The sequence below is a fragment of the Microchirus variegatus genome (assembly GCF_963457635.1).
Source record: "Microchirus variegatus genome assembly, chromosome: 16".
Taxonomy (NCBI): domain Eukaryota; kingdom Metazoa; phylum Chordata; class Actinopteri; order Pleuronectiformes; family Soleidae; genus Microchirus; species Microchirus variegatus.
In genome coordinates, this window is record NC_139817.1 from 11,795,684 (window position 1) to 11,822,498 (window position 26,815).

Genomic DNA, 26,815 nt, shown 5'->3' on the forward strand with positions numbered 1-26,815 from the left:
CAAATAAATCATCTTTCCACATCACTGAATGAAAGTTGTATCTTATTCCCTGTACATAATATAAAATATATTCTTTCAAACCATCAGGGCCGGCGCCATGCATTTTGGTTGCCCTAGGCTCGATTGAGATTGGGGCCCCTCTCCACACACACAAACACACACACACAGACACACACCACAGTGGTTTCTAAGTAACTCCTCAAACAAACAAAGCTATTTTTCCACACAAAAAAAGTGTATAAACATGTAAATGAATGTCAGACAGGCCTGCTAACACATTAATAAACATAAAATAAAACACTATTAAAGTATGGTACAGTAGTCAACAGTGAAGTTTACAATAGAACTGCAAGCAGAATTTGTACACACACAAAAAAAAGATATTAAAAAAAATGTTCTGCATAGTAATAAACAATAGTAAATGGTAATAAAATAATAAATATAGTAAATTGTAAAATAAACAAAACACTATTAAAACACTGAACTTCTATACACACTCTGTCTGCAAAGTCACTAAGTTGTCAACACTGCAGTTTGGTCTGTTTTCTTTTATGGTAATTTTTATTTTCTCTCTTCACTTCTCATGACTTGGTTGATTCTGTCTCCATTGCGGTTATTATATCTGTAATGTTTGTGTTGTAGCACTGTTACAGCGCCACGCACAGTCCTGGCATATGTACTACAGCATTTCATGTGCCTCTGATGTCGAGAAGAAGGAGGCGTAATAGCTCCACTAGAAAAGTGTAGAGAATGGTTACGAATGGTTGGAATATGGGCCTAGAGTCGTCCTTTCAGAAAACTCTGCAGGCTCATCTGAGGAGTGAGGAACGTCTGATTTGACTGCTCACCTTCTTCTATGAAAGGCTTCCTCCTAATCCTCATAGTCCTGATGCCTGCACACAGCTTCAGTGTCACAGATCTGCAGCAGGAGAAGACATGTCTTCCTCACAGCATGGATGGATTACTGAACATGGCCTACTTGGGGCCCAAGGGCTCAGGGGGCCCCCATATCTTCACTACTATGTTTTTCATCCTGATATTTTAATGGGGCCCTAAAGCCACATAATGCTGGTTATGTTAAATGATATATCTTAATAGTGCCACTCAATCATATACCACAGGATTATGATAGCTGAAAGGGGGCCCTCAGTCAAATGACACCCTTTAGGCTATGTTATCCACCTCTGATGTCTAATAGGGCTCCTCAATCATACAATTATTATAATTTTTATTACTAGCCAGGTGTTACTTGACAATAGTGGGAGGAGGAAAATCTGTAAGATTCCTTGCATGACAACCACATTTTTTTTTGTCTTTGTGCAACCTTTGTCCCACTGTCGATTTGTGCATGAGTGTGGAGATGACATGTGCAGGGGGGCCCTTTTTCAGTCTGTGCCCAGGGGCCCAGTGGCTCATAATCCGTCCCAGCCTCACAGCAGCATCTGTGTCATTCATTGTCTAGTTTTACTTCCAGAAGCTTTGTTTTTGAGCTTTATTTTGTAACTGTCTTTGATTCCATGCTGTGCAGTTGTGATGCTGGCAGTGTTTTAGCAGCAGAAGTTACATACTGCAGCTTTAAGACTAATGAGAAACCATGTACACATTTACAAATATCCAGTTATGTAGGCTATGTTTTTGTTTTTATGTTGTTGTTTTTTTTAATTATGTAATGTACTGTAATGTTTGAGCAACCTTCTTTTACCCTCATTAGTCATGCAGTCAACCACAGTGACAAAAGTCAAGACCAGACATGTACAGAAATCAAGACACAGAATACAAAAAACAACAACAGTTAAACAAACGTTGACAACACAATCAATTCTCTTAAAACATCTACAGTTTTCATTTAGAGTGGGAAGAACAGTCGCCTATCGACCTGTTGATTATAGATGCCATCTACAACTCACATATACACACGTGGTAGTTATACATAAGGTTTTTCAATATAACATTATTACAGTCGAAAAATCAATGTTAAGGCTGCAACAATTATTCAATTAATCGATTATTAAACTAAATGAATTTCCACTATTTTGAGTGTTCTTTTGAATAGTTAAAACAAGCTTTCTGGTTTTTCAGCTTCTTAAATGTGAATATTTTCTCATTTCTTTCACTCATATAACAAAGAAATCATTAACTAATTCATGTGTTTTGTCATGTGTCTATCACTTGCCTATCGCAAAACCTGGACATGACAAGTAGAGGAATAGTGCGTAATAGGTTACGTTTGAACAGGATTACATGCACATAATGAGTCTGCATGCAATCAGTAATTTGGCTAGTTAATGAAAACAATAGTATAATGACAGACATTCATTTATTTTAGAAAGACAGTACAGTGCAACATAATGTATAGACAATGAAGCATGACATAAGAGGAAATACTTGTAATTTGTTTACTGCATCATGAATAATATGTATAGAGGTCATCAAAGCTCAGTCGTCTTCAAAGCTTCGTCGTCATATTTTCATTTATTTGTGTGTGTATGTGAGACTATTTTTTTAATATTTATTTTAGATTTTATTTATGTGTATTAGCTTTTGTCTTGGATTGTTTGTAACCCTTTTATGTGACAGTAGAAAGCAATTCTCTTCCTGAATTGAGTCAGGAATTGACAGAGAAACTAAAATGTTTTCTGGTTGCAGCAAAGGAGCCGAGCTCTGTAAAGCGGAATACTTAAAACTGTATTTATCCGCTGGTGAAGATGACAAGAAGTCAAAGGGGCAGATTAAAAAGAAAGGTCGTAAGGTTCCAGAGAGACGACTGAAAATAGTGGACGACGACATCGACTGGAGACAGGAGGTTGAAGAGGAAGAAGACGAAGCGCCAATGATCGTTGAAGTGATCGATGAGCGACCAGATGACATCCAACAGCTGGAAGCTTTCAGAACCAGCAACAGGTGGAAAGTGATTGGAGCGGATGAAGATGAAGACACAGTCAGTGGTCACCATGATTCGCAAGAGCAATCAAAGATTGGCCACGATTCTCCACCTCGTAGACCTGGACAGTCACAGGGACCCAGGATGCATTCTGGAGGAAAGGCCGGTCTGGTTTCAGTGGATGTTTTGAGGAAAGAGAACCAAAAAAGAGAAAGACACAACCAGCCACTGGAAGACGAATCCCGCAAAGCCCAGACTGTGTTTCGAGACAAGAATGGTAAGAGGAGAGATTTGGATGTGGAGAGAAAAGAACAGAAGAGGAAAGCTGGACAAAAAGCAGCAAAGGATGAGAACTATGCTCGGTGGGGGAGAGGGTTGGCCCAGGGTGAGATGGATCAGGAGAAACTGGAGTATGCACTGCATGAAGCCCAGAAGCCACTGGCACGTCACCATGACGACGAGGATCTGGACCGTATGTTGAGAGAGCAGGAAAGGGATGGAGATCCGATGGCTGCCATGCTTAGGCGGAAAAAAACTTGCAGCACGAATGCTGAAGCGAAGCCTCAGTATAAAGGCCCGACACCACCTCCAAACCGGTTCAATATCCCACCAGGCTCTCGCTGGGATGGAGTTGACAGGTCAAATGGTTGTGAGCAGAAACGCTACACGCGAATAGCAGATAAAAAAGCCGTCCAGGAGGCAGTGTATAAATGGAGTGTGGAGGACATGTAATGACATGAAAGAGGAGTCATATTCTATGACTGTGGTACAACATATTCTCATCTTTTGGTGTTAATTACAATAGATTTTGTCAGTCATAATAATTTCAATCGTGTTGAATGAATTAAAAAATATTTTGTTAATTATACATATGTCAATCTCGTTCTGAATTCCTTTCATTCAAGTCACAAAACACAAAAAAAGCATTAAAAAAAGAAAAAACATTTTTAAAACCTGCTTAGCAGAACATGTTTACATCTCCCAACATGGAGTAACTTATAAAAGGTTAAAACACCTTTATCATGGATGATACGGTCTGTTACCACGTGATAAGGCGTCGAAGGAGGCAAGGAAGGAAGCTGACAAGGAGGCAGCGAGGAGGCGGCAGCCTGAGTGTTGGGATGGGACACCGCTTTGTTCAACAGTAGGGGAGGGAGGACAGACGCCAGACGGACACAGTTGCTTCGCTGTGCCCGCTGCAAACGTTAAAATACAATTAGTCTGGGCGGATTAGCCTGTCTAATTTTTGTCCAGCTGTGTCAAAACACACCCCACGGACACTCGTCTTTCGTGGACACCGAGGATTTTCTACCGAGAGATGTCAAAGCGAGTGCGAAGCAGAGAGGTCTGCGCTGATTGCAGCGCTCCGGGTATGATGTCAAACAGGCTAGCTGGAACGTTAGCCACCGAGCTAACCACAGCTAGCTCTGAACTGCAACTTATCCAGTTCGCTAAAGCTAGTTAACGTTTACAACCACACGCAAATGATAATTATCGGTTCGTTAGCTATGGAGTGTGGTTAATAATTTGGGTGGTTGGACATTTTCCGTGTCGTGGAAACATTTGTCGCGCCTGTGTCTTGTCTGTGTAATCACATTGTACTTACTAGTCGTGCCTCAAATGTCTTTAATTAATGATGGTTTGTTCTGTCTGTTGTAGCTAAATTAGGTCTCCAGCTAACTTAGTTGCGTGTGTTTGCATTTAAAAGCTAATGTTCTAAAACACAACTAACCTGATGGAGTTAATATGTGGCTGTCATATAGTAAATATCCTTGCCTGATAGAAGTCGTTGAACTAAATCAGAACTGTTTAGTCCAGTGTTGGTTGTCTGTTGTTATGTGATAACTGTTAGCATGAAGTAGTAACTTTGAAATGTCTGCATGTTTTTTTCCAGAGCCACGCTGGGCCTCTGTCAACAGGGGTGTGTTGGTCTGCGATGAGTGCTGCAGCATCCATCGAGGTCTGGGGCGACACAGCTCTCAAGTCCGTCATCTGACCCATTCTCCATGGCCACAGTACCAGTTAAAGGTGAGGAGACACTGGGACACAACCACCCAGGGTTGCCAACTACCCTGATGACAAATTAAGACATAAATATAATCCCATTCTCTACTCAGTTATACTGTTTACATAGTGCACTTTACACACCTTGCACCTCCCCATGAACCTGATAAGGACAAAGTTTCCATTAGGAACAGTACCAAAATAGCTGGCCCAAACCGTGCCATTTTTTGGTACAAAAATGGCACGGTTTGGGCCAGCTATTTTGGTTGCCCTTGCGATTGGTGTTTCCTTAAATGCAGCAGTCTATTCTCATAAGAAGCTTGACGTGTTGTTGAAAACGCTACAAAATGAGTAGACAAAAAAACGAAACAAAAAACAAGCTGCTCCGTTATTGTCCATTGTGTTGATTTCTGCTACGTCAATGTCATTGTTCATTGTCATCGCACTGGTACAGCGTCATGCTACGTATCTCACCGACACGTTGCACACTCCGCCTACCAGAGCTTTACGATTCCATACTGTTCCAAACGGAACAGCACAATGATGGAAACAATGTATTATTGATACCTAACCTACCCACTGCCCATATGCTACTGTACATCTACCGAAACAAAGTTGTAATATAGTGTAATAGTTCTAATAGTGAAAGTCTTGTAAAATATTCTGTGTATTAAATAAAAATAAAACAATGAATATGAACTTAAAAATGTAGAAAGAAATGATGTGAAACAAATTCTGTATGAACTGTCAGGTAGAAACATGTTTTGATGTTTAGACCTATTGGTGTATAATGCACTGACCACATCATTACCACCACCTGACCTGGACTACCTTATGGTTCATCTAATTGATTGAATTAATCTGTTTTGTGGTTCCATGTTTTAGATGGTCCAGACACTGTATGGCAATGGAGCTAATTCCATATGGGAGCATAGTCTTCTGGATCCTTCCTCCTCCGTGAGTGGGAAGCGTAAAGCAAATCCCCAGGACAGAGTTCAGTAAGTTTGTTTCAGAATTTCTTTTTTTTAATCTGTCAGTTCATATTTAGATACGCTTGTTTGCTCTTTTGGTACACACTTGTATAGATTTTCAGAGTTAAGGTCAGGGAACATTCATAATTGGTCCTCTGTACCAGAAATATGAGATGATGCTTCTTCCTACTCCTTTTTGGAAATGTTTTATATATTTATATTGTGTTTTATTTTCTTGTCCTCTTTCTATTGTGTTATGTGCTCATGTTTTAAACAATTTGCTGCTTTAACGTATTACCTTAATTGCTTTACAATCATCAGAATGTACCATAGCTCAAAAGACATAACAAACCCAATGCCTGTAAGGCAGAGATGTTTTTGTAGTCCTCCACTGTCTGATATAAACACTGTCAAATTGGTGTTTGGATGGTGGGCTAAAGCTCACCCACATATAAACACAGTAGTACTTTGTCCAACCCAGCTCAAATGCATTCAGTCGCCAGACAGATGCAGACAGAGAACGCATTGCACCAAACGCAGCTATCATTTTTGTCAGATACATCTTTCTAAAAAATCTCATCGACCACAACAATTACAGGACCATTCCCAGGAGACCAAGAGCCTTATGTGGAAATAAACGTTTGGTTCAACTGGAGAAAAATAGAACCATATTTTTTTTTAAAAAAGGTCCCTTCAACTTTCTCAGGAACTGAACTTGGCAGAGATTGTTGCTACTTCAACTTGTGTCCTGCTTCACACACAAAACAAGGAAGTATTGTAGCGTTCATATTTATGCCACAACATTAATGTGGTAACTGGTTTCGCTGTTGTGGCTGATCCCTTTATTTTTAACTTTTTTAAGCCAAACAGATCATGAAAAATAAGTGAACCAACAAAACACATTTAAAATCACATTGCTGGTTAAGACTGAAGTTGTTCGAAACAGGCCATAAATTTGCAGTCGTGTGGCATAACACTTCAGCCAGTTACAGGTTTTAATAATGGGGCTTTATGAACATTAAAAACTAATTTTTGACTTTGTTTATTTCCGTTTAACTGTGCTGTGCTCTGTGCAGAGCTAGAGTTGGTTGTATGATGGTGAGGAAGAATAGATAGTTTGAGTTCTGATGTAGAGTTTGTAACTCTAATAGCATATAGGAGGTTGGGTTCTGAAAAGTGGTGGTCTGGTAAAAAAACGTTGTGTTGTTCTCTTGAATGGCGTGGCAGCAAGATTGCAGGGTCAGGCATTCTCTGCTATGGTATTTATGAGTGGATAATGGTAGAAATAAGACACTGTACATTCATACTTGCAGATGTTTTGGCTGCAAATATGGCTGTGTCTTTTTAGGATGTGGGACTCTTTATTTCCAGTGTCCTTGGTTTTTTGGGGTATATGAACATCATTTGTTGTTGTTGTTGTTGTTGTTGTTTACAGTCCCAACAAGACAGAGTTCATCAAGGCTAAATATCAAATGTTGGCATATGTCCATCGAATGCCCTGTCGGGAAGATGATAGTGTAACCGCAAAAGACCTCAGCAAGGTGAGAAATCCCTTCATTGTCTTAACATTTACCTTTTATTTTCCTCTTCTGCTGGATTTGTACAGTCCTAAACAAGTGGGTTTATATGTATTGTGAATATTCTGCATTTTAATACACATGTATGGTTACTATTAACCTAATTTATGAAGAGAAAGGCCTCTATAATGAATATACAAACTCAAATTGCCAGTCTGTTATCATATATAAATAAAAATGTGTATTTAGTAGGATAATAAATCACATCACTCACAACTCCATGTTGATCTCCTTTCAGCAACTGCACTCCAGTGTTCGCACTGGAAACCTGGAGACCTGCCTTCGACTCTTATCTTTGGGAGCACAGGCCAACTTCTTCCATCCAGTAAGTCTAAAGGTATTAAAGTTGTGAGTCGATGTCATACTAATGTTCACTCATATGTTGTTTTTTGGAATCACAGGAGAAGGGAAACACCCCACTACACATAGCAGCCAAAGCAGGTCAGCTGTTACAGGCAGAACTGTTGGCAGTTTATGGAGCTGATCCCGGCGCTCTGGACTCCACTGGAAAGACCCCCATTGATTATGCGAGGTAAAGTAGCCTCTGTATTTTGAATTTTCACACATGCTTATGAATACTTGCTAAAATGTCTTAAAAATTGAGACGTTACATTGTGAAACCTATATTGAGGCATTGTCTAGTATGGAAAGATCATGGGCCACGTCTGTGCCCCATTATGTCTGAGGAGCTCAGGACTGTGTAATCTAATTTCACAGTGTTGCTGACATAGAAAGTAAATACTTCATTACATTTGTTGTGGTTACACAGCCGTGTAGCTGGAAGCCCAACTCACTGGTGAATGTGCTGTCGGAAATGATACACATCCTCTGGAGATTTAAACAAGTTAGGAAAATAAAACTGACCTGCTGCTTATGTCTACTTTTTTAAGTTACAGACACATTAATGAGAATATTGCACATAGGCATTTTAAAGGAAATGTGTTGTAGGGTGATTAAAAAAACAAAAAATATAGTTGCCAGCTGAAATGGTTAAAATATTTAACATTCTTTGCATCATAGTGGACATTAGACAAAGACACCAGTGGCATTTTGTTAGTCTAATTTAATCAGAGTATGACTAATGCATACAGGAAGGGAAGGAAAGATTCTGTGGTAAAGCAGTTTTAGCTGACTCAGTGCACAATTTGGAACGAAGAGCCATAAATAAAATAGAAAAAGATGGGGTGAATATTTTTTTTTGACAAAACAGATGATATCAACACTGCACAGTAATTTAATTCTCCAAACATGGATGTATATATTAGTCACAATAGCCAATGAACACCTTCTAACTTACATTTTAAATGTATTTCAAATCCATTCCCACCTGAGACATCCTTTTAGTGCTGTATTTCTGAAACATAACCTTATTTATTCCTAATCTGCGCAGACAAGCTGGGCACCAGGATCTGGCAGAGCGGCTAGTGGAGATTCAGTATGAACTCACTGACCGGTTAACATTTTACCTTTGTGGAAGACGACCAGGTGAGCACATTGTGTACGTCGGGCACGACTGCTGTGTAGCATGTGTGTATCCTGTGGTAATGACTTGCTGTGGTATTCTTATTGTAGATCACAGAAATGGGCAACACTTCATCATTCCACAGATGGCAGACAGGTAATACCTATGATCCAAGTTGTAATAATTACCATATGTATTATTGAGTAAAGCTGAGTTCATATAAATCATTACCATGTGATTGATATCATCTGTTCCATTGGGCCCCTGGCTACTATTTACTATTGTATTAATGTATATTAAAGACATGAAAATACACATTGACAATATAGTTACAATCCTATTTTTTCCTGTGCTGCATTGGATGGATAAGAAATAAGTAAGTTGACTTATTATATTTGCCACCTTCGTTCATGTGGTGAGCAGCAAAAGTAAACTGTTTGTTTGTTTGTTTGTTTTGTCTAAAGCAGTCTGGATTTGTCAGAGTTTGCAAAAGCCGCAAAGAAAAAGCTGCAGTCGGTGAGATATTTTTACTTCTGATCTGCTTCCTGTGAGTTCGTAGGTGTGATATGTTGTTCTGCTTCTTGCTCAGTTGTTTTAAAACTGAAGAGGAATTTCTGCTTTACTTTGTTGTAGCTAAGTAACCATCAGTTTGAAGAACTTGCCATGGATGTTTATGATGAAGTTGACAGAAGAGAAACGGATGCAGGTAATTAAAAAAAGATATGTGTGTGTGTATATATATGTATGTATATATATATATGATTTCATACGATATAATGTATGTCTGCATTTCAATTTCTTCTATGTTGTGTTTTTCAGTGTGGTTGGCCACTCAGAACCACAGCACTCTTGTAACAGACACTACCGTTGTACCTTTTCTGCCTGTCAATCCAGAGTACTCCTCTACAAGAAACCAGGCAAGGGATTTTAACATAATTGCCCCGCGGTCAATATAAATTAGATGATAATTTACATTTGGTCTCTGTTTTTTTTTTACAGGGTCGTCAGAAATTGGCACGGTTCAGCGCTCACGAGTTTGCCACCTTGGTGATTGATATTCTAACTGATGCTAAACGGCGTCAGTGGGGCAATTCCTGTGACAGTCCCAAAGGTAGAGTTTGTTGTTATGTTTGTGTTTATTTATGTGAGCAGAACTTGAATTTGGTTGTTAGTTGTTATCTTTTAAGTGCTTGTTTGTAAATAAGAAAGTCAGACTTTTGTATCAATTTTGAATCATAACAGTTATGTATCGTCATTGGTTTTAAAACGTAAAGTTACTAATGTTATTGCATATCCCCTTATCTCGTACTACCTCACAGCCTGTTTTCTTCTTGGCAAACTCTGAGGAGTTCAGGTTTATAAAGAAGATCCTGATTTCTGGATTCAGTTCCTGGCTGTTTGATTTAAACTTCTGTTGAAAACCAGGGCTTGTTTCATCTCTGCTCCTTTGATCTGATACTCTTTCTACAGAGAATGTGGAGCTTATTCTTCAGGGCATAGACAGCCGCCACAACAGCGAGAGCCAAGACAATGATCAGCCAGATTACGACAGCGTGGCATCAGATGAAGACCCAATCCAAGAGGCCACTTGCGGAGACAGCTGCAATGATGGAAGGACTAAGGTTGATATTTAATTTGATCCTGCTACCATTAACATTTGCAACACGCCATGCATCACTTTTTAAACTGTTGAAAGTAATAGTGTAAAATGAAATGTGTTTTCTTGCAGAGCTCGGAGTCATCCGACCTTTCTGATGGACCAATCACAGTGCAGGAATTTATGGAGGTGAAGAGCGCGCTCACCGCATCAGAAGCCAAAATACAACAGCTTCTCAAAGTCAACTGTCACCTAAGTGAAGAGCTGCGGTCGATGCAAAGCAAGGTTAGTGAATTTACACGTCGTGGATCTGCACTGCTGGTTGTTTACTTCACACATTTTTATTTGCAGTTTGCATTTATATTTTTCATATTAATATTACAAGATCCATAATAACTGCTCTGCTGCACTCGTTTAATGGCATTTACATAGTTTGATCAGTGGTCTACAGACAGTGGCACTGAGGAAAAGACAGGAAGCAGAGCTGGAGGTAGCAGAGATGAAGATCTTGAGGTTCGCTTTGGGAGTGACGTAGATGGATAGGATCAGGAAGGAGTTAATCAGAGGAACAGCACATTTTAGATGTTTTGAAGATAAGGTCAGGGAGGCCAGAATGAGATGGTTTGGTCATGTACAGAGGAGGGATAGTGACTATATTGGTAGAAGGATGATGGGGTTGGAACTGCGAGGCAGGAGGTCTAGAGGAAGACCAAAGAGAAGATTTATGGATGTAGTGAAAGAGGACATGAAGTTAGTTGGTGTGAGAGAGGATACAGAGAACAGGGTGAGATGGAGGTGCTTGATTCGCTGTGGCGACCCCTGAAGGGAGCAGCCGAAAGGAAAAGAAGAAGAAGACATAGTTTGATCCTCATTGCCACATTCCTGTGACATTCTTGTCTCATGACATTTCAAAGGTTAATTTAATGCCTCCTTCCTAATTTAAAATGATCCTGTGTATGAATCATGCTGGCTCGTTCCAGGAAAGACTTGGGCATATAAATTATAAAAATTTCCATAGCAATTCTACATCACTTATGCACTACAGAAAATGGCTCCTCTGTTGCTGAATAAGTGACATTCTTGTGGCGCTAGTAAATAATCACCACAGGAATCTGTTGTGCTGCACAGCAAAATAGGAGTTAATGGTGATGGTCCTGTGTGAACTCAAACAGAGTATACATAGAGGGGTCCAAGTTACACGTCAGAAATGCTAATCCATAACCGCATGAGAAGAAACATTAGCATCCACCAGCAAATTCTGCACAGGCGTCAAACAGACACCTACCTGTGATTTATTAGTTTTTACAAGTATTGAAGTGTGAAGGGATCCTGAGAACTGTCAACTCGGTGCTTACCAGTAAACTGGCTCCACAACATTCCTACAAGGAAGGGAGAGAGAAGTTCAACATTCAGTTCAGCATTTCTCCTTTTGTGAAGTGTTTAAAATGTATCAACGTTTGTTGGTGGAGTTGTTGTTGAAGCTGAGTATCCTTATAGTTCCTATTTTTATCTATCCTATATCCTTATAGTATCCTATTTTAGAACCTTTGTAGCTGTCATATTAAAATAATTCACCCAGTTTTACACACTAAACCTTTAAGTTACTTTCATTTATTTCCTAATTAGCAATATGGTAGTATGTACTTTTGAATATTATCTGATATTAAAGCCATTTGTGTCAACTTTGCATATGATTTGCATTCTGACATTGATAAGAATCTCTCTTGTTTGAAATGTGCTATGAAGTGTTTTTCATGTAAATAAGGGCAACCACCTGTGCAGCAATTTCTCAGGTGTTGTCAACACAAAGTGTCAGCGTTTCACCAGCCTTTTGGTGTGAGAAAAAACTTTAAGGGAAACCGAAAACAAGACAGGGGGCGGTGAAGATGAACTCCACATACAATTGTTTCTTTTCTCCTGGAGGCTTAGCTGCCTTCCACTCTATTATTGATGTCTGGCTGAGCTTTTGTAAGCAGATCGCACCCCCCCCCCCCCAAGCTAATGTTGCATTGAAAGATATTTTGTTCTTCCCAGCTGAACTCTCTGCAGACTGAAAACACAACTCTCCGATGGCAGACCCCCAGTGGACAACAGCACCTCCAGGGGCCCTGTGGTCGACACCCACCCCGTGGAGGCCGTGCCATGTCCATGTATGAGACGGGTTCTGCTCCGAGGCAGAGCTCCCACCGGGTAGAATCCGCCCGCCATGAAGACGGAGTCATTTTACAACCCTTCCCGACCAATGTAAGCACAGGAACACCAGTGATTCCACTGAATTGTCCTCACAAGATAATAATAATGATGCCTGGCTTGGAGCTGGTGATGGGTTTTCATTCATTCATTCATTCATTTATTTATTCATTCATTCATTCAATCAATCAATCAATCATTCATTGCATCGCAAAAAGAGTCTGCTCAACTTGGTTTGACCCCTTTCTAGATTGGGAGGGGTCCTTTGGGGACGGCCGCTTCCTCCCTCCCTACCTTCCCCTCTTCCCTGTCCTGGTCGTGGGACGAGAGATCTCGAAGGGTTAAGTACCGAAGTTCCCCTCGGTTTAGAGGCAGCTCAAGGGGACGGTGGACACTGTCCCTCTGCTTGACCCCACAGTCTTCTCTCTCCTGACCTGTGTCTTTTAAACTGCTTTTTTATCAATAGAGCCGTGCCTGCATGCACCACCGTGTCTCTGATGCTGTTCAGTCACACCTGAACAACTCCCAACGGCTTTTTTCTCTGCAGTGAACCTCATGCAAAACTACTGCTTTTTCCCTAGTAAACCTGAGAAAGCCTTTTAAATACTCCCTCAGTGGGGTTCATTATCAAAGAACGATAAAACGGCTCATGACGATGAGCTAATAAGCTGTAATCAATAATAACAGAAGACAGTTTTACATCTTTGCATCTACTAATTGCATCCGCTGCAGTACGCACTATTGCACCACAATGACCTGGTTTGTGTATCTGCTCTTTTTCTCCGTATATGCTTAAAGGAAATCAAATGTATGACCGAGTGATTATGGCTTTGTGTGCAGAAATGCATGATTCTGACTTTCTTTGTGCTTACAGTTGCTCCTGGAATGAGCCTGCAATTGACACTGTATTTGCTTGATGATAATCCACTGATGTCTCTGTAGGGCTGTAGTTTGGAAGGACGGAGTACCATGATGGAGCATGATTCTGACACCACGCCCAACCACTCTGAAATGGAGGAGACGAGGTAATACAACTTTCCACCTTCTTGTCCAAAATAATTTCTCACTGTGTTGCACTTTAACAGTAAAGTCAGGAAAACCAACCAATTGCTCCTTCAGATAATTATCTTTCTAAAATATTTTGTTATGTACCAAATCTTTAAAATGAAGTCCAGAGATTCAGGCAGAACTGAAATAAAATACTGATAAGTGGAGACAATGAAGGTAATGCTGCATAAGAACTCTGAAATTAAGTCATCTTGGATATGTTATTCTTCTTTTTTCTGGTGCTTCAGAAACAAGATATCAAAAAGACAAATAATTGATAGTTACTGGCTCCGAATTGTGAATTTATTGGAACTGGAACACTACCACGTTGTACATCTTCTTTCCTTTACAATTGTAGAAGCCTTCGTCCAGCCTCTGATGCTCTGGAGGCAGAGGCAGAAGGTGAGGAAGATGCCACCCTGCCCTGCACAGAGGACGTCATCTGCAAGACAGAGCAGATCACTAAGAACATACAGGAGCTTCTGAGAGCTGCCCAGGAGACCAAAAACCAAAGGTAATTCATGATTGTACAATGAAAATTTTGATTTTTTTATTCACTCCAGCTAACTGGTAAGTGATTTTCAACCGAGTTGCATAGCAAATGCATTTAGTCGCACTATTATTAAAAGAAAACTTGTTCCACAGACTGGGCGTCACTGATTTTTACCCATGTAGATTGGCCTCTATTCGAAACTGTGCATCTGATGAGGGGCAGGCCTTAAGTCTTTCAATGCAGCTGACAGGAAACAAGCATCATAAAAACATGTTCCCCCATGACCTGCCAAATCCACTGTGACTTAGTCTAGCTACGGAGGTTTCCTGTATTCACCCGTAGTTTTAATATGGTGTGTTTTCGTAGTTGCACATTACTGTTCTTAGTTTCCGTCTGCTTTTATCACAATGGAAAACATGAGCCACTTTCCTCATGTTTTTAAACAGTGATTGTCAAGTTAAAGCCACTTTTGGTATCAAACTGAGGCAATGAACAGTCATTTATTTATCTCTGGTCTAATGCAGGCTAACTTTTTGCTTGTGCTGTTGCTCATTTGATACAAGCAGAAAAAGTATATATCCTGAAGTTGTATAAACATCAGTGCCACAACAGCATGTGAACAATAATGTGAAGTGTGGTCGTCATTATTGACGCAAAGGAATTTTACCTCAGGCTCTCCTTATTTGAGGTTTTTGACTGGGAATGTTTGTGGTTTGTGTTAGTACCAGTGTTCCCATGTGCGGCATGTGACCTCTTCATCTCTTCATTCTTTTGTCTCCATCTCAAACAGTTTTCTGCCTTGCTCTGAAAAGATTTGTGTGGCTGTAACGGAGATGGCTGCCCTGTTTCCTAAGGTAAGATGCCTCCCACCAGCAGCTTGGTGTCCCCTCCCCCGAGTAATGAAAGGGTGTGATGTTTGTTTGAAAACAGCATTAGGGGCATCTACAATGACTTCATTCAGCACCTTTACATGACATTAGGGGAAAAAGGGCAACATGTGAGTCAATGAAACTGTACTAAATGGAATTTGTCAAATATGGACTAACACTAGAACTGAAAAAATGAATTGATAACTAAATTAATCGTCAACTATTTTGATAAACGATAAATCGTTTTAAGCTTTTTTTCATGATTAAAACAAGATTTCTGATTGTTTTAGCTTCTGAAATGTGAATATTTTCATTGTTTCTTTGCTCCACATAACAAAGAAATCATTAAAACTAAATCATTTTGTTTTGTGGACAAAACAAGACATTCAAGAACATCGTCATTTCCAGGTTTGACAAACACTGATCAACGTTTTGTAGCATTTTCTGACATTTTATGGACCAAATGCTTAATCTAGAAAATAATTTTTAGGTGCAACTCTAACTAACACACCCAGATAAGTGTGGTTTCCACCACTCAGTCGTAACGATATGGTCGGCAATCGTGTGCATTAAATGTTGAAAAAGGGTAGCAAAATTGCCTGTCTCTACCATCCCAGTTTTTGGCACCCTTCTGTTGTGTTCCCAAGCACAGTGGTCCGGCTGTGTTGACTTTGTCAACAGAGAATAATTACTTTCGTGCGACAGTGGTCACAGCCGTCTCTCAAAAGAAGCTTGTCCTCTTCTTGTGATTAACAACCACAACAACAACTCAGATTGCTGAGTAGCCTCCATTGTTGCTCTTTGTTAACTGTGTCACTCGCTTCTTCTTTGTGGAATTTATTGGCGAGTCACACTGTTGTACGCTATGCGTATTATGTAAATAGCTATGTCATTTAAATATCCAGCAGACACACCCCGCATTGGAAACGCGAGTCGGATCAGAATGTTCTGTTCTAAACCGCACTGTGATCTGCTGAACTGAAGTGTACTGTACTGCTTGGTGGAAATAAGACTGTGATGGGGTGTAGAATTACTACTACTACTTCACTCAGACTCAAGCTTGTTTAGTATTTGACCATGAAATAAAAGAAGTGGGTACACTGAAGAAGAAAAGAACAACAGTGCGAAAAACCTGGCTAAAAGCAGACTGATGCATTTTTAAACTGAGGAGACCAGGTCAGTTGTTGTAGTCGGCTGTAAATGTAGTTGAGCTACAGCCATAGCTCGACTGAGCTGGATAAAGAAATCCACTCTATACATTGTTAATGTGGTATACGATTATTCTAGCTGCAAACGTCTGTTTTTTAATGGAATATGTACATAGGTGTATAGAGGCCCATTTCCAGAAACCATCTCTCCAGAGTTCTAATGGTACATTGTGTTCGTTAATCGCGTTAGAAGGCTATAGGATGATTAGAAAACCCTTGAAAACCCTTGTGCAATCATGTTAGCACAGTTGAAAACACTTTTGCTGGTTCTTTGACGAAAGGGCAAAATTATTATTTAGAATAAAAATCATTATTTCTAATCTTGTCAATGTCTTGACTATATTTTATATTCATTTTGCAACTCTTTTGATGAATAAAAGTGTGACTTTTAATGGAAAACACAAAAAATTGTATAGGTGACCCCACACTTTTGAACAGTAGTGTATGTTGCATTTCATAGTTGTTGATGTTCGACGTGTATTGATTTGAATGGTTTCTGTTTACAAACACACATATCGCCAATGAGCCACTGTTTAAAATGTCACGTCCGTCATGTGTCAGGTCCTCATCATCCCTCTTTGCCCCCCAACAGAGGCCGTCCTCGGAGACCGTGCGATCGTCTCTGTGTCTGCTCACGTTGAGCGCCAGTCGGCTGCACGGGGAGTGCCAGAAGGCTGCAGATCACAGTCCCTGCCCCTCGGACGTCCAGCTGGTCACTCAGCAGGTCATCCAGTGCGCATATGACATTGCCAAAGCTGCCAAGCAACTTGTCACTGTGACAACCAAAGAAAATAACAACTAGAACCCAAAGATCTGAAGCGCCCAAAACACAGTTTGTCAATGATGTTACTCATCAGTTGATGCCATTTTCCCCCCATAGTAATCAGTGGGAACCTTTTACATACATTCCTTGAGAAATGTGTACAGAAAATATACAATGCAAAGTTATTGATCGCTCAGAAGCTTTATTTCTTCAGTGTTTGTTCCGGCACGGCAATATGGAGTAAACAAATCCGATCAAATTAGTTCAGATCCTTTACCTCACATAGTTTATCAGCTTAATCCACACAATTTCTAATAGTGCAATGTGTGTGTGTGTAGGTGTGTCTATATAAAACAACAATCATCAAAACAAGCAGTTGAGCCTTCAGTGTTTTACTTCAGTGAACACCAGAGTAGATCAGCTGTCATTTTTGAGTGTGTTAGACCCCTGGCATTGAGGAACAGAACACATGGGACTGTAATCGACTTCAGTGATATCAGTTTATTTTACTTAAGCCATTTTATATTTGTTAAAAAAAAAAAAAAAGATGCAATGCCACTTATGTAGAGTCCAAATGTTTGTTCTGTAAACAAAGTGATTATATATATCTAAAAAAATGTAAAGAAAATAGAACATGTGAGTACTAAGAGTCTATGATCTTCAATTCCATCCGGTTTCTTCACTCTGGGTGAAGGTGTGATTATACGCAAGGTTTCAAAGGTGTTTTTTGGAGTTGTAATGTTACAGATGTTCTTCTGGTGTGCGTATGTATATGTATGAGAGTGTGTGTGTGTGTGTGCGTGTGTGTGTGTGTGTGTGTGTGTGTGTGTGTGACAGCCCATTTCAAATCACTTTTAATAGCATTATGCAAATATATATAAGATGTATATGTATCCATGTAATTCTCTATCAGAAATAACACAAATGCTATACTATTTATAAACTGTATGTCATACCTCTAAGAAAAATACCATTGTTTATTTTCATAAGCTTTTTGTTTAACACGATGCTCCGCGCAGGCTAATGTTTCTTCTGAGGTCTGGGACGTCTCAGCTGGCAGTTAGTTAGTTACGGGCAACTTGTGATTTCTGTTTATTCAGTGTGGTGCTGTAACTCTGGTGTGTGTTTTTTTAGATGCTGCCTGAGGTCAATTACGTACTGCCACGGTTTACAGTGAAACCTTCAATGTGCCCACCTCCGAGTGAGAGAAACTGTTTGTAGATCCTGGGTCTAATGTGTCGCTCATTGCTGTGAGATGAGTCTGAGCCTCGGGGTGGAACGAGGACTAGAATACTACACATAACAGTGTTTGAATGTACAGTATTTGTTGAATTGTTTTTACTAATTGACATGTAATTGGCATTAAACAGCCACTGAAGCATCCTGATTGTGACATCGGCCTCATTTTCACAAGCTGTTCCTCTCATATATTCAGTGTTCTCCAAACTCAAAGAGGAGAACAGCTTTTCTTTCTTCCTACGCTTCCGTTGTTGCCAACGTTTTGATTCATTTACCATCGAGCAGGTTACATTGGTATTGCTCATAGCTGCTGAATTCACCGTTCTATGCAGCAAATGACCATAATTTATGTTTATTACATTACGTTTTCAGTGAGTCCTTTTTATGAGCGTCTTCAGTTGCATCTCAGTCGGGGATTTTATCACATTCTTTTGAGGATTTTTTCCAAGCGTTGTAAGTTTACTCAACTATGCATGTCTCGTAAAGCGATCCGAGGAGCGAATCAGTCGGGCAGATTTCCTTGCGGTTAACCACTAGAACTTGAGTTTTCTTTATTTCAGTGATGCATTGGTGCAGTTCTCATTTTAATGAGCGTTTGAAGGCAAGACAGCGTGACCAGCCAGACATCCACAGTCGCCACAACTGACGGGAAAAAATGTGAGAGCTTAAATTGCTACGAAAGGAATTGAGGAAGATGAGAATGATCATCGCATACTGTTCATTATACAGTAACAGCAGTCTGAAGTTTAATAGCCGGCACAAGCTCGTGGACATACCAGTCCAATTATGGCAATTGTCAGTGTGAGGAGTTCATTTTATTTCCTATAAATTCATGGATAAATATGTAAGAGGAAAACTTTTTTTTTTTTAATTTAAAAAGTTAGTTCATACGTTAAAGCTGCAGTAGGCAGCTGGTAATGTCTCATCAGATTAGCACAAGCGGATGCACTTTCGTATGCGACGGATGATCCGAGGTAATCTCTCCATCTCCGAAACTCTGCCAATACAGACTCATGTTTTAATCTGTTTATTTTTTTTTTTCCTTTAAAAAAAAAAAAAAAAAAGTTTTAAGGTTTATTTGATGATTGGGGGAGTATTTGTTAAGGAGAGGGAAATGAAAAGAGCCAACTGCTTTTTGTATGTACTTTTCGCTATTGATTTTGAGAGAAAGTCATTCATAAATACAAAACAGTATTTACTTCTATGCTACATGTATGGTCTTGTATAGATGGCCTATTTCACATGTCATACTCAAGGCCCGGGGGCCAGTTGTGGCCCGCCACGCCATTCTATGTGGCCTGCGAGTGATCAATTGGTCTTAAAAAGCTGTGTTAAAATAGGTCTATGCTGCTTTAAGGCATGTGTTGACCATAAACTACATTTCCCACAATGCATGGTGATTACGTTACCCGCGTTATCGCAGTGTATCATTGTATATGCATCATGCAACGAGTAAAATTTAATAAGTAATAAATACAGAAAGTTATTTAGCAATATGTTATGGAGTAGTTACCTTGATTTTACATTATATTTGGTTACATTTATCTGGCTTAGGGTAACCATTATTCTGATGTGGCCCTCAGTGAAAATGAGTTTGACACCCCTGGCCTATTTAATCTTTTTAATCTAATTTGAAAGAGTAGTTGTTAGTAATGTTATTTATGGCGCTTTTCCACTATACAGTTCAAGCATGACTCGGCTTGGCTTGACTCTACTCGGTTTGGTATCGGCTCAGCTCGCTTGGAACCTTGCCAGAGCAGGCACTATAAAAGTAGCAGGTACTAATGGAAAACGAAAAAGCAAATAAGTAGAATCTGACCGAGCCGAGTTGTGCTAGAACTGCATTGTGGAAACACGCTATTAGCCTTTCTGTACTTCTGCTTTAAATCATTTAATTTTATTTCATGAAAAGAAAGTTGCTATGTCACAACTTTTAAACCTTGTTGTGTTGAAATTTGATTTATGGAATAATTGGTTTGAAAATTGCTTACCGTACCTTTAAATTTGATCACTTTTAACTAAATAACCAGACTGGTCCATGAAAATATTGTCCTCTTCTATAATTCTAATAAAAGGAAAAGTATAGCTATGTATTTTTACACTAAAGACTTTAAAATTGAACAAACGCAGTAAGATAACCTACAGTATAATATACTGAATATTATTCAGTTGTTTTCACCCCTGGCCTCAGCCCAGTGAATTTCCCTGTAACTTACAGCCTGTACCACTGTCTGTGTGGTTGAAAACGAGCCCTGCTTTAGGTTTAAATAAAGCATAATTCATACTTAAGCAGACTCTGTGGTTTATTTATTTATTTATTTTTATCATGTTTAAATTTTCACACCTGTTGGAGACGGAGGACAGTGATAGGGGGCTGGCGTTGCCTCCCCGCCCCTTCTAACAAGAACACAGTTCCGGGTTCTTTGACGTTCAGAGCTCCTCGATACTACAACAGCTACAAACCACACTTCCACAACCACCACCGCCGCTGCTGCTGCTGCTAATAATAACAACAACAACAGTGTACCATGTCTGTTTTAGTGGATAACCAGTTTAAAGAGCTTCCTCCTGACAAGTCCGTCGACACGAAGTCATTCCTGGACGCTGTTTCTCATCTCCCTCCGTTCTTTGGTGAGTGTATTTTCTTCTCCACCTGACGTCGATACTTCAAGTGGCTGAAGTAAGGAGTAAAGAGGTTTTTTTTAACTTGTTCCTCACGTCAACTCTGAATTGTCTTCGTCTTATTTTAAGTTTTAAACCCGGGACGTGTTTATTTCACATAAAAGTAAGAAGTGGTCGCAGTTGTGTGATTCTTGTGTGACTACAGTGATAGAGAAACTCTTTGTTGACTTTGAACACAACACACACTGACCCCATTGTGACTGAACTGAAACTATGCATTTCTCTTCCTTTGTGTGTGTGCGTGTGTGTGTGCGTGTTGTGTAAAGGGCTGATTTGTATTCACGCTCCTCTCTGAGACAAGGGACGTGCAGTCAAGTCATTCATATTTTATTGCGTTCTTCTCAAGTGTCCCTCTCTCTTTTCAGACTGCTTTGGATCGACTGTGTTTTCTGTCATTAAGTCTGACATTAGTGGAAACATAACGGTAAGGTAACAATACAATATTTCTGTTTAATGAAAGTTGTTTTTTGAAATGTATCCACATGAGTATCCTTAAGTTTTCAAACTTGCATTCATGTGCAGCAGAGTAGTTAAAGGTCCAGTATGCAGGTTTTTACGATCAACAGTGCAGTGCAGTAAATGAGGCATGTGGCAGATTCACTGTTGATTCATTTGCAATTTATTATATATATGTATTTGTAGTAATCAGATGTTGTTGATTTTCTAAGTTTACAGTAAACATGTAATCATGAAAACAGGGGTCTCAAACTGGCGGCACATGCGCCCCCCCCCCCCCCCCCCCCCCCAATTGATTACATGTGGCCCCCCACTTAATAAAACTTGGCCCACGACCTCACTGTCTTTTAAACACAGTGTGTAGCTGAGTCACAGCTGCCAGTGAGGTGATGGAATATAATGTATGTTTGCTAGCAATGATTTTTATAACAGTAATAATAAGAAATTTGGTCATAATTATATACCATTATTGAATGTATCATATACAACATTCAATTACTTATGTAAATAAAGTTGTTAGGGCCCGAAAAGTAGCCGAAAAGGCTCCTGGTATGAATTTTAATTACAGTTGTCCACACTATTATTTATGTAATTCATAAATGGGTCATTAGGTCAGTGTAGGTCATTTGAGTTTGAGACCCCTGATGTAAACATACATGAACACCACAGTGTGAGCCAGGGGGAGACGATACAGATAGAACAAGCTATTAATAAAGAATGTAATGGTAATAATAGTGAATTACAAAGAATAATATAGAATAACACTGCTTCCTAAGATGCAATATTTTACAATATTTAGATTTTTTATTTAATTTTGAACTCTTGGACCACTTGTCAGTAATGTCAGGTTGTTTCTTCTTAGTTAATGTGCTGTGTGAGCGCTATGATTTCTTTGTTTTGCTCTTCTAACAATGACGATAAAGCTCTACTCAGAAATGGAATATAATATTTTTTTTAAAACATCCAGTGTGTAACATTTTAGGAGAGAGCCGACTGTTCCCAACTAGTGACTACTGGTGCAGACTCTGCCCAACTGTGAATTCTGGGTAAAAACAGGCAAAAACTATTTTAGTAGTTTGTCCCCCAGCTGTAGCAAACAAAGAGTGTCATCCTTTCTGGCAGATCAAGGCTACCCCTAAGGTATTGGTGAGTGAAGGAGTCCTCTGTTTGTTGTGATCTTTAGTCTTGCCCTTTAGAGAACAGCTCATCACATCCACACCTTATCTTATCACAGCGCTGATTGTGTTTCACACCATAGCGATTATCAATAATGCAGAACCCATCATGCAAACAAATTGTGCCCATTTATTTACAGAAAATCAGAAAAGTGTACGACAAGGACCCTGCCAAGTACGTCACGCTGCAGGACATCGTCGAGGACGAGCGACAAACTCATGCAGCGGAGTGGCCCAAAGTTGGAGCGACGTTAGCTCTCATGTGGCTGAAAAGGTGAGCAACGCCCTGAACACACTGTTCACGTGACATACTGAATGTTGAACTTTAGAGCTGTTGAACTGTGAGGCAGACTTGGTTTTTTTTCTTCTTGTAATACTGGGTTTTTTCCTGCAGGGGTCTCCGTTTCATACAGATCTTGCTGCAGAGTTTGGCAGACGGAGAAAGAGACGAGAACAAACCCAACTCCATTCAGGTCAACGTGACGAAGGCCTACGAGCAGGCGCTGAAGAGGTACCACGGTTGGATGGTGCAAAAGATTTTTCAAGTGAGGAAACATTTAAAGAATTTATTATCAAAGAAGGGATGAGGACACAGTTTGTGCTTTTCACTGATGTTTGTATTGTGGTCCTGTTGAAGGACTTAATGTTGTGTCCTTAATATTAATGTCTGTATAATGTGTATACTGGCACACACAGTTCACGTCAGGCTTTTCTGTGAGGAGTTTCCAAGTTCTCTCCGTGCGTGTGTGGGTTTTCTCCAGGTTCTCCGGTTTCCTCCCACAGTCCCAAAAACACGCAGAGGTTAATTTGACACTGTAAATTGAGCGGAGGTGTGAATGTGAGAGTGAATGGATGGTTTCGCCTCCATGTGTTGGATCTGCGATGGATGGATGTTTCCCCCACCTTTCACCCTGTGTCGGTGTCTTGGATGAAGCAGTAGATCATGAATTCTTGAAGATGGAGCGTGACACAACTGCTCATAAACCACTTTTAGAATAGAACAGAATAATCCCTTTTAGAGCTGAAACAATTAATCGATGAATCGATTATTAATCGATTACTAAATTAATCATTTGAAGAGTTTTTCATGATTAAAACAAGATTTCTGATTGTTTTAGCTTCTTAAAGGTGAACATTTTCTTTGTTTCTTTGCTCCACGTAACAAAGAAATCAGTGAAACTGAATCTTTTTGATTTGTGGACAAAACAAGACATTCGAGAACAGGTTTAACAAACTCTGATCAACGTTTTTTTTTAACATTTTCTGACATTTTGTGGACCAAACGATTAATCGAGAAAATAATCAACGGATTAATCGATTACAAAAAGAATCGTGAGTTGCAGCTCTAATCCTTTTATTGCCCTTGCATTGTTAACAGTACTGCAGATTTATTGTACTTCTATTTTGAGGAAGTACAATGGAGAACAGTCGGTTCGAGGGGCGGGGAAAGATATTGATATAAAGTGTCGCCCTGACTCGTGAGACATTATAATCAATAAAGACACTGACTGCTAGTATCAATTATTTTAGACAAGTTGGAAAAAATCTGCCGCACTCCAGAGGGCGGTTCATTAAAAAGCCTTTTAATATTTCATGGGTATAAATCGACATCAATCGTAAAAACATCAGGGCATATACGCAAAATGGTTTATTCCTAGTGATCATGTGACTCGATTGACTTTCACATGAACACGATGTATGAAACGGGTATAAAACAGAATATTAGAGGCTTTAAATCATATCACTCACCTCATATTTATTTGATCTTAAAACTAAAGAGCACCAGAGGGACTTTATTCCACACACACACCTGCCAACTCCAGGACATTGATTTCATTTATCACAATTTCTTTAATTCTTTTTAACCAAATATCAATATTTTAGGTATAGACGAGGACAGGAGATGAGAAGAAAGACAGAATATGACAGACTAGCTAGTGTATGAGATTTGTTAAGTCCTTCTTGACTGCTAGTGGTGATGCTCGACACAGGAATGACTACAGACCTCGTCCTGTGCCTCTTTTGTATTGTCCATAATGTGTCTTATAATATCAACTACTGCAGAGTTGCTGTACTGTGATATTATCATTATTATCGTGGACCTCGAGTTACCCTGTGATTCCTGGTTAGACATTTTGGCCAAGAAGAAGAAGAAGCGTATAAAAGCCTGTGAGTTCAAGTGGGTGGTTACGAGCGCACGGGTCAATCTGTAAACAAGTATTAGTGTCTTGCAATTTGATTTGTGCGGCCGTGGGTAGAGAGTGGAGGTCAATGAGCAGCGGAGTGACATGCGACCTTTTAGGTTAATGGAAACCCAGGCCTGTTATTTGTAAGCGTTTGACTGTGCATGAAGGGAGACCGTGTCTATAGAAGGGCAGCGAGTTAGACGACCACTGCCTGTACTGAGAGCGTGGGTGATACAGTGATCATAGTCAAGAGAGGGAGAGCTGCTTATTAAACATGACACTCAGCTTTTTTATGCACTTATTTGGTGTTAGGCTGTTGCAGGAAAGGTTAACTGGCAGAGTTCACTCTTAAAATGTATTTATTTAAAGCTGCAGTGTGTAACTTTTAGTGATTTTTGTCGATGATGTAAACGTTCTGCCTTTGTTTGGTGTTCATGAACAGAAAGAATGCAACGTTATTTTGCTGAACTTGCCGAATGGCTGTGTTTTTTAAGCAGTAGAATTAGCTTCTGAAACGTAGAGAGAAAGAGAGTTGTGTACTCATTTGACAATAGTTAGAAACTAAAAAATATTTGTTTATATACTACCGTTCAAAAGTTTGGGGTCAATTATAACATTTTTTGGTTTTCCATTAAAAGTCACACTTTTATTCATCAAAAAAGTTGCAAAATGAATAGAAAATATAGTCAAGACAGTGATAAGATTAGAAATAATGATTTCTAGTCAAAATAATAATTTTTCCCTGTTTTCAGCTGTGCTAACATAATTGCACAAGGGTTTCAAGGGTTTTCTAATCGTCCAATAGCCTTCTAACGCGATTAGCAAACACAATGTACCATTAGAACACTGGAGAGATGGTTGCTGGAAATGGGCCTCTATACACCTATGTACATATTCCCTTAAAACCAGACGTTTGCAGCTAGAATAGTTGTTTACCACATTAACAATGTATAGAGTGTATTTCTGATTCATTTAATGTTAGATTCAGTGATCTCAGTGACCCCAAACTTTTGAACGGTAGTGTATTGTGTCCAGTTTGTGTGACATTTGTGCAAACCATTCCTAATTATTGTGTTGTTTTTTTTGCTCTTGCATTGTAGACGGTATTACTTGCAGCTCCCTACAGAGCGAACTTCATCAAGGCGCTGTCGAAGGGAGAGGAAGTGAAGGAGGAGGACTGTCTGGCAAAAGTGCGTCAGTTCCTGGTTAATTTCACGCCGACTGTCGATGCCATCTATGAGATGTACACGAATCTAAACGCAGAACTGGACTACACTGTTTGACGTCCCAGGACGGAACAGAACTGGGACACAGGATTGTTTTTAATGTTTCCTCACAGTGTGGCGTTATCAGGTTAATCATGTAAATTCCTTTTAATTTAAACGATGATTCTGTGTGTTGTTTTGTGGGCTACTGCTTTGTGTGACACTGCCTGTTGATTTCAGCGGCTCCGTTGAGAGAAGACAAACATTACTGTGAGTACACCACGTTGAAACATTCACTCTCTGGTGTTTTCTGTAAAAGCTCATAGTTAATATATATTTGCCCTCATTTTAAGTGTATAATGTATGTTTTGTTTGTGTTCTTCCGGGACCTGTTGTGTTCATATTTATGTAAAAAATAGAATGAAAATGATTTTACACAAACCTCAAAATGTCTAAGAAAAAGTGTAGTTGTGCACATGTATTAATAATTTAATATCATATGATCAGGTTAGTTGTTTTCCTGAGATCATACTTGAAGTTCAAGATTTTTACTCCAGGTGGCGATATTTGCTTTGCTTTTAATCACATCAGTGCAGTTCCTGATGAATTCACAAATATCAAATGTAGTTGCAGTCACAAACCAAATGAGATCATAAACTCACGTTTTTTAATCGACGTCTTTCATTCTGCTTGTGGTTGTTTGTCAAAATGTCTATACACAGAAATGTTTCCAAATCTGCTGACCGAAATGTCAGTGCAGGGAGCTGCTGCTGGAACACCAAACATCAGCTGTAAAACTGAGGAAAATCC

General features: G+C 39.6%; 3 protein-coding genes across 3 annotated transcripts; all 3 read left to right on the top strand.

The window, feature by feature from the left end:
• Positions 1-2,629: 2,629 nt before the first annotated feature.
• On the top strand, positions 2,630-3,613 carry LOC310937938 (BUD13 homolog; the record flags this gene model as incomplete). The annotated part of the gene is made up of 1 exon (XM_083902328.1): positions 2,630-3,613. One exon carries the CDS (start codon positions 2,630-2,632, stop codon positions 3,611-3,613), a length of 984 nt encoding a protein of 327 aa, XP_083758454.1.
• A 442-nt stretch (positions 3,614-4,055) lies between these two features.
• Positions 4,056-17,954, top strand: git2b (G protein-coupled receptor kinase interacting ArfGAP 2b). Its single transcript, XM_083902420.1, has 20 exons — positions 4,056-4,251; positions 4,776-4,909; positions 5,771-5,883; positions 7,292-7,397; positions 7,672-7,758; positions 7,835-7,965; positions 8,824-8,918; positions 9,006-9,051; positions 9,363-9,411; positions 9,529-9,601; positions 9,715-9,812; positions 9,895-10,006; positions 10,366-10,517; positions 10,625-10,777; positions 12,527-12,736; positions 12,933-13,022; positions 13,625-13,707; positions 14,088-14,243; positions 15,013-15,076; positions 16,892-17,954. Exons 1-20 carry the CDS (start codon positions 4,200-4,202, stop codon positions 17,099-17,101), a joined length of 2,214 nt encoding a protein of 737 aa, XP_083758546.1. The 5' UTR covers positions 4,056-4,199; the 3' UTR covers positions 17,102-17,954.
• A 2,875-nt stretch (positions 17,955-20,829) lies between these two features.
• Positions 20,830-26,083, top strand: LOC310938671 (glycolipid transfer protein-like; the record flags this gene model as incomplete). Its single annotated transcript, XM_083903227.1, has 5 exons — positions 20,830-20,932; positions 21,349-21,407; positions 22,755-22,888; positions 23,009-23,159; positions 25,901-26,083. The coding sequence occupies 5 exons, from the start codon at positions 20,830-20,832 to the stop codon at positions 26,081-26,083; spliced, it is 630 nt and encodes a 209-aa protein (XP_083759353.1).
• Between the last annotated feature and the right edge of the window lie 732 nt (positions 26,084-26,815).